We start from the raw sequence: 8,459 nt of genomic DNA on the forward strand, positions 1-8,459 counted from the left end.
GGTCTGGTTTTTTTGGCAAGAACTGTGTGAAAGTCGTTTTGGTTCTAACAACCGTCTTTTCTTATCTATAAGTTATTTAAAAAAATGTTTTTAAATATAAGTCACTAATAAAATAATTAAAGAATTTTTTAAAATTTTTTATTCCTATTGATTTTATAAATATAGAGATTAAAGAGAGATAAAGTAAATAGGTGGAAAAATATAAAATAGTATAGTTTTATCACTTTTTCTTTAATAAGAGCAAATATAAAAAAATTAGTAATTTAATATATTTTTTAATTTGCAGTTTTTGGTTATAAATGACTTATAAATGAGAAAAAGTGGCGTTATTACCTGTTTTTTTTTCTTTTTCTTTTTGTTTCTCAACCAAAATCAGTAGTTTGGGTCATCCGCAGACAAGGAAAGGTTTTCAAAACCATATTTGATTTTATGGTATTGAAGTGTTCGTGTGAAATTAAAACACAGCTTTTAAAATGTAATTAAAAAATAAGGATTTAAAACAGAATAAAAATATGCTCTGATGCGGTACTATGTGCTCATAGCGTAGGATAGATTTTACCAAAAAAGGTTAACATTCCACAAAAGGAACGAATAACGGTATTAGTGGGAATAATGCATCGTGATCATAAATATACAAATCTCAACAAATATTGTTGATTTTATATATATATATATATATATAGAAATATATAATTCTTATCCTGTTTTATTCTTCCTTTTTTATGTCTCATTTTCTACAAAGAATTCGCAATTATTTTCCAACAAAGGGGGGGGGGAGAATCAAAGGTGGGATTGCTTGATCATAAAACAGGGGCATGGAATGGAATAAAGTGAATATATTTACGTTACACAAGCATGCACGAATATTGAAAATTCTCTATTTACAGCCATCATGAAAATTTAGTTATACCCTTAATAAGAAAAAGAATTAATTATAGGAGATAAAGAAGCAAAAAATATCATACAGAAGAGCAAGGAATTATCCTTATGGCCATAAGAAAGCTATCTCCTTGAAGAGTTTTGAAATATATATGGCGTAATCTGAAGTTTGCAAGAGGAGGGCAATTAATTAATACTTTTTTTAAAAATTCAGAATTCTTTTTTTTTTGAATGAAATTTTAATCAGAAAATAAAACTTTATTTTTGGACAGAAAAGAAAGCCTTCGTTTAATAATATCATATGATATTAAACGAGATACATGTGTAAATATTAAGTTAGTGCAAAATCAATGAATCAATCTATATTAATATCAAATATCATATGAGATACAAATATTGTTCTTTTAGCTAAACATGAGCTACACATGTTTGAAGGGAAAAAAATTGGTTAAAAATTTTCACTTGACAAATGAATTGGAAAAAAGAGACCTGGGAGGCTGGAATAAATATAAAGGTGTGAGATGCTAAATTGCGAGTGTGACAGGAAAAAAACCATATTACATTGACTAATATTAATTGTATATTACATATCCTCACTTACATATGACAGATCTTCACTAGCAATAATGAATTCTCACTATGGATGTTTTCTTGTATACGATGGATGCTTATTTATATATGACGGATGCACACTTGTATATGGGTTCTTATTGCATGTTATTGCGTAATATTAATGTTAATTGCATATGGATTTTTTGGTTATTTCGTAATATGAATGCTAATTACATATACAAGTGAACATTCATCATATACAATTAGTACTGTTTACACTTGCTGACACGGGAGAGCTCCACATCTTTACATTTATTCTAGGTCCCGTTTTCCAATTAGCTTGTCAAATGGAATTTTTAAGTAATTTTCTTCAAAAAAGATTGGTAGTTTTGACAATAAATTTGGTTAATCACCGCACTGGTAGGGAACTAATTACTATATTGATTATTATTTTGCATGAACAACATTATTTATTTCTGATTTTCATCAACCAACTGCGCTAATTCAATGAAGATCATAAAATTGATTTACCTCTTATCTGCACACATATTACGTTACAATAAAATATAAATAAAATCAACTAATTCCATATAAGAATAAACAAACTGTCAAAGAAGGCGGACTTTTTATATATAACTTAAATATTTATGGAAATACTTCAAGATTCCAGAACAGTTTGAAAATTATACTACCTGTTTAAAGTCTAACGTATTTTTCGGTTTTTCCTTAACGTTGTTTTCTCATTCATATGTTTATAGTTGGGTTGGTTTAGTTTAATGATAGACGGTACTATCCATTCAAACGATTTTATTTTATTTTTTTAGAATAAAAAAGATAAGAAAAATTCTAACGTATTTTTCACGCCCAAAATTGACTGGGCATTTGTAGTAATCTCTTCTAAATCCCAAATTCATGAGAAATCGGGATGGCTTTGGAAATTTGGACTCAAAAGATTCCACGACTATTAATAATTTTCCAAAATACGGAATTATATAAAAATTAATTTTAAGATCTAAAAATGTCACTAATTCTTTTTTTTTTCCCAAAATAAGTATTGGAAATGATTTATATAACTTCTATTTCTGGAAAGCCATCGCCTGATTTACAGAGGAAACAATTAATCATCAAATTCAAAGTCAACAAAAATAGTACCATGGAAGTGACCCGGTCAGTCATCAACCATCGCTCGTGGCAATCGCTATCGTTTGAAAAATAAAATAAAATAAAATAATAAAATATGTAATTCCACAACTCATCATTCGAAGCCACCAACCGATTTTCCGAAAATGCCCTCTCCCTGACCCCGTATTTAATTTCCTACCAAACCCGTACCCCAGTCGGGAGTGGAGTGGAGCCGAGCCGAGCCGAGATAAAGGGGGGAAAAGGGATAAAAAAAATAAAAAAAAGTAAAGAAACAATCAAACAAAGGCCGTGATTGACTAGAACAGTGGGGCCCAGCAACTGACCCGGACTCCAATTCGGAATTCAACTCCGTTTAATAAATTAAAAAGGGAAAGCAGCAGGCACCAGATTTAATTTTCTTTAATAATTTTTTTCGGAATATAGAAAAAAGAGAAAAAAGTTATCAAGAAACGTAAAAAAGGCAAATCAAATCCGTGAAGGCCAAAGGATTCGTTCCCACGCGCCTGCCTCGTCACCATCATTACACCTTCTCTGTCTCTGTGTCTTTCTCTCTCCACCTTGTCCCCCCCTTATATAAACCCTCCAATCTCTTCCTCCTCGTCTCGCCACCACACACCCTGTGAAGCGGGAATCCTCTGTTTCGTCCGAATTAAAAAGAAAAAGAAGGGAAAATTAAATCAGAAGTTTCTCTTTCTCTGAGATTTTTGTTACTGTTAGCCATGGAAGGCACGAGTTCCGGGAAGCGAGTTCGAGATGACTCGGACGAGTCCCGATTGGAATCGCCCGAGGTCAAGAGATTCAGAGACGATCTCTTCGACCTCCTCGACGATAACGAGCCCGCTCTTTCCAGTCAGGATCTGGACTCGGTCATGAAGAGTCTGCAGGAGGAGATTTCTGCATCTTCCTCGCCTGCTCCTGTCGTCGATCTGACGTCAGATTCCGGCGAGTCTCAGCCTCAGATTGGGTACCTTCTCGAAGCCTCCGACGACGAGCTGGGCCTGCCTCCGCCCGGAGGTGAGTTGGTGAAGCAGGACGGGAACGGCGAGTTGCCGAACGAGTTACTCCATGTATCGTCGGACTCGTCTGGAATCGCCGAGTTCTGGGAGTTTGAGAATCAGATCCCGAGTTACGACTCGTTCGATTTGGGAACCGGAGTTGAATATAACGGGAATACGAACACGGAGTACGTGGAGTTCGACGGCCTTTTCGATCACTCCGATGTGTATTACGAGTCAGCCGAGTTGTCCGAGTCGTGGCGGCACGAGACCCTGCCAGCTCAATAGAACGGAGAGGAAAGAGGCAAAAAACACTTTTCCGTCGGACGAATTTTATTTCGTATAGACGAGACTTGTAAATTTATTCCCCCAAAATTTTTTTTTGGGCCTTTGTTAACGAAGGAATTACAGAAAGTCATATTTAGGGGTAGGACGAAATGAAAGACGAGCTTTGACTGGGGAGATTCCTCCTTTTTTTTATATTAATTAATATTTAATTAATGAGAAAATTATTGGATTCTCTTGCCGGAAAATCAATCTTTCCGTAAAGTGATTTCACATATGCTTTCTGAAAAAAGCATTATTATGCATATCGGATATTTATAAAATATTAATAACTTGATTGAATTCTTTTCATTTTTCTAGATAAATCAACGCACAAGACGCATGGGGTGGAAAAAAACCCCCAGTCCAATAATAAAAATTCAGTTAATTAAAAATTTGCAATACAATTTTTATTTAAAAATGTATGATTGTATTCATGACACTCTACAATATTTGATGCAGTTGGTAGAATGGGAAGGAAAAATATGGAAAATGCCATCACGGTCCTTTACATAAAGTGTAATATGCTATATTCAGATATCAAAGGCTCTCTCTGTTTTTTTTTTTGGGGCTAGAAGATGTGTAAAGGCTTTATTTGATAGAGTAAAAGCAAATATGAGATGCTGAAGTGTTTAAATAATTCTAATTATTTGTGTGATTATGTCCATTTGCTGGCCGAAATATATTTTGAATTCTAGTAAAAAAAAAAAGAGAAATATATTTTGAGTTTTACCATCCTCGGCTTTCTCTGGGTTTCCCTTTCTTTTTTTTTTGGAAAAAAAAATCCACTTTATCTCCAACATTTATTTAATTATGGATCATTAGGTATCTCCTCATGCACGAAAGTTTTCTTTTCTCCTACTCCTTGGAAGATGTTCATCCTCGTAAAATAGTTATTTGAATAAATTTAGGATTACGAGCTAATTTTACTTTGAGAGTATTTGCAAAAAAAACAAATTGTAAACATTCAGAAGTTTTTTAAAATTTAATATCATCTTGAAACGGTAAGCGTTATATATATTTTTTTAACAATAAACATGATTTTTTCACTAATAACATGAAACACTTTCTATAGGATATTTAAATGAAAAAAATCAGCTTTTTAACAAATACTTCAGAGACATGAGACCCATTAGATGGTAAAATAAAAGGAAGAGTGTATTGTGTGAAAAGAAACTGAGTGGGAATGTGGGTTTCATGATTAGAGATGAAGTTTTGGAAGGGTGCTTCCTTTTAACCCTCGCGAACTTTCTTGTCCAGCAGATATTTTCGACAGAGAGAGATTAGTACTCAAACGTATGACGCAAGCAAGATCAAGCAACAAACAATTATCAATCAGCATTATTAATAATAATTAATAATTGATGAAAGCAGTGTAACAGAAGATCATGTTAAAAAGATCAATCAATTAAAATAAAAGAAAGCTGAATCAATTAGAAAAATATTTGCATCGGACAATTATCAGGTTGCCGATTATTTTATGAAAATTGGACCATGGATGATCAAATGTAAATCATTGACGTTTTTTATTAAGGCAGGAAGGAAGGAAGAAAGAAAGAAAGCCTTTTTTTTTTTGGAGCAAAAATTTTAGATAGGAGTCTGGGCTCAGAAGGGTACTTGAATGGCTTCTCTTAACTGATGCTAATATTGGTCAGGACGAACTTATATTATATCCTTAGGGCCTGTTTGGTTTGAGGGGAGGGAAGGGGAGGGAGGGGAGGGAGAGGTAGGGGAGGGGAGGGGAGGTTTCATCCTCACCTTGTTTGGTTTGATTAAAAAGGAGGGGAGGGGAGGGTATTTAATGATCTCTTGTTTGGTTCAAGGAGGGGAGGGGAGGGGAGGGATAGTAATAATCAATTTACCATTTTACCCTTATATATTAGTTTATGTTTTTTATTGATATATTATATAAATTAATTTACATCTTAATTTAAATTATATAATTTAATCAAAATTCAGTCTTATCATGTTAATATGTGTATTAAAAAATTGGTATAGTAATTTTTCATTCTAATTAATATAATAATATATTTAAAATAATCAAATTAACAAATTTTATATGCTCTAACAAAAATGAAATTTTATTTTCTTTAGGCTATCTTTTTTTCCAGCTTTAAAATATATTTAATAAATATATATTTATAAAAAACAATTAATTTTATAATATTATAATTTTTTATTTAAATAATTTTTATAATATATTTTTAATTATAATAATGTATATATTTTTTATTTTTTTACTTAGGATAATATATATTTTATTTGAAATAAATATTATAATAATATATTTTATGGGTAGAAGTGGAATATTAAAAAAAATAAGGGCATAATGGTCCAAAATTTTGGCTCCCCTCCAAAAACCCCCAATTTGGAGGGGAGCCAAAATGGGGGGAGGGAGGGGAGGGGAGGGGAGGGGACATTTTAGCTCCCCTCCCCTTTCAAAATTTTTAACCAAATGAGGGGAGGGGCTCCCCTCCCCTCCCCTCCCCTCCAACCAAACACACCATTAAGCGTTAACCTAGACAATCCCGTTTTAATATGCCTTTCCAGGTTGCGCAGAGAGAAAGCAAAATGAAGAAGATGGATAGACGGAGGAGAGAAGGATCCGGTACTGGTCTTATGCAGATTATTGGGCTTTACAAATTGTTGGGCTTTTAGATTGCTTTCCTCTTTACTTAAGATTGCAGTCTTCTAGGTACTGTTTCATTTTAAAAAAATATTTTTTATAAGTATTTTCTGAATAAAAGTAATCCTGTTTAAAATAGTATAAGATACTAAATATGAGCATCTTTTTAAATAGAGATTTGGATTTTAATTCGTCACGTTATGAGAAACTAATTACTTTTGCTAGACTCAGCCCAGACCGTAAGTACTGTTTTATTTAGATCACATATTGGGAATATCTATTGCCTAATAGGCAACAAAAGTTACTGTTTTTTTTCTCTCTTTTTTGCTTCTGGAAAAATGTCACAAAAATGCCACAACAAATCTTTGTCCTTATCGTATTTTGGTTGTAGTCTGTATAGTTTGTTTTGGTGATATTTCATTCAATCCTTTATGATTGCACACAAAGAAAGAAAAAGAATCCCTCATCCTGGCCCTCTCTTGGATCTCATTACAAACATTAATAACAACCTCTTCCATCACAATGAGCAACTCGCGGGCAAGTTAGGCCCAACCCATATTACAGATTACGGATCGCTCCAAAATGGATTGAGCCCATCAAGACAAATTTGAGTCACGGTAGTATTTCTTAATTATTTGTTTTTGCCAACACGTATTTCTTAATTATTTGGTGAGAAAAGAATAATTGTTTTTTCGTGCCAAAAAAAAAATTATACTCAACGGTATATAACATTGTAGGTTCTTAGGTCATATCAGGTATGTAACATTAGTGTGAAGTTATAACAAAGTTATTTCTTAATTAATTTTTCTTACACTTTTATCTTATATTTTTTCTTTATCAAACATTTTAACCCTGCTTCTTCAATTTTTTAAAATAAGAGCATCAAAATTCTCATTATCCTGCCATTTCTTTCATTTCTCTCTTATCAAATAGAACCTTAATGCATTTGTACCTGATCCAATCAGAATAAATATATTTTAAATGATTAATAATATTAATAACAAAATTATTTTATGAAGTATTTTCATAAAAAATATGATTTCTGGATTAAAATTATGTTTGGTAATTTTTTTCCCCTTTAAGTAGAAGATTAAAAAATGTGCTATTTAAGATACCCAAGTTGAATTTTTAAAACCATGGATGTGACGACCATTCTTTTAAAACCCATTTAGATTAAAATTTCAATTTATTCAAAAAATTAACCATGATAGAAAAGAAGAAACCTTAAAATTTTAAAATTACTATCATGGTTAAAAGAAATAAACTTATATCAAAAGCACGTCGATACTTAACTTGGGCCTTGGACTTCCAAAGTCCAGAAATATCATTCCACCCTTAGCCCAAACAAACTTATACTTTCAAACGAATGTTACGTATAAAGTCTTAGAGGCCTTTGGCTTTCTAGCAGTTCTCTCATCAATTAGTAATAATCAAATGTATTAGTTCACAACATCAAAATAGATGAGCCCTATGTGGTAATGTATAATAATTTAGCACATAAAACAAACGAAGGGAGGCTATACAAGCTGTGATAGCACACTAAGCCTCCGAGGCCTTCCCCAGATAGATCATCACCTGAACTAGGGCTGAACAAAAACCGGTAGTCCAGTTAACCCGGTCCAGCGATAATACCCGGTCCAGTTTAGCCAAAAAAATTCAGCCCAAACAAAAAATTCAGACAGACCAGACCGGGTTGAACATCGGGTCAGACCGGTTTCGGGTTGACCCTTCAGACTAGGTGGTCTGGTCTGACCCGGTGCTTTTATTTTATATTTTATTTTTTATTTTACCAAGCCCTAAATTCCCTTCACCTTCTCATTTCCTGCTTCTATCTGTGGCGCCTCCTCCGTCTCAGTCTCTTAGTCACCTCCTCCATCTTCCATATGTCTCCTCCATCCTTCCACATTGTATGTTTTTTCCTTCTCTCCTTCTCTAAACCC

At 33.0% G+C, this 8,459-nt stretch overlaps 1 protein-coding gene across 1 annotated transcript; it reads left to right on the plus strand.

Annotated features, from left to right (window-relative positions):
- Positions 1–3,182: 3,182 nt before the first annotated feature.
- LOC114739503 (uncharacterized) lies at positions 3,183–4,042 on the plus strand. The gene has a single exon (XM_028927561.1). The coding sequence runs from the start codon at positions 3,294–3,296 to the stop codon at positions 3,855–3,857; it is 564 nt and encodes a 187-aa protein (XP_028783394.1). The 5' UTR covers positions 3,183–3,293; the 3' UTR covers positions 3,858–4,042.
- Positions 4,043–8,459: the final 4,417 nt, after the last annotated feature.

Source organism: Neltuma alba, unplaced genomic scaffold, assembly GCF_004799145.2.
Source record: "Neltuma alba isolate B1F8T4 unplaced genomic scaffold, ASM479914v2 tig00002860_pilon, whole genome shotgun sequence".
NCBI lineage: Eukaryota > Viridiplantae > Streptophyta > Magnoliopsida > Fabales > Fabaceae > Neltuma > Neltuma alba.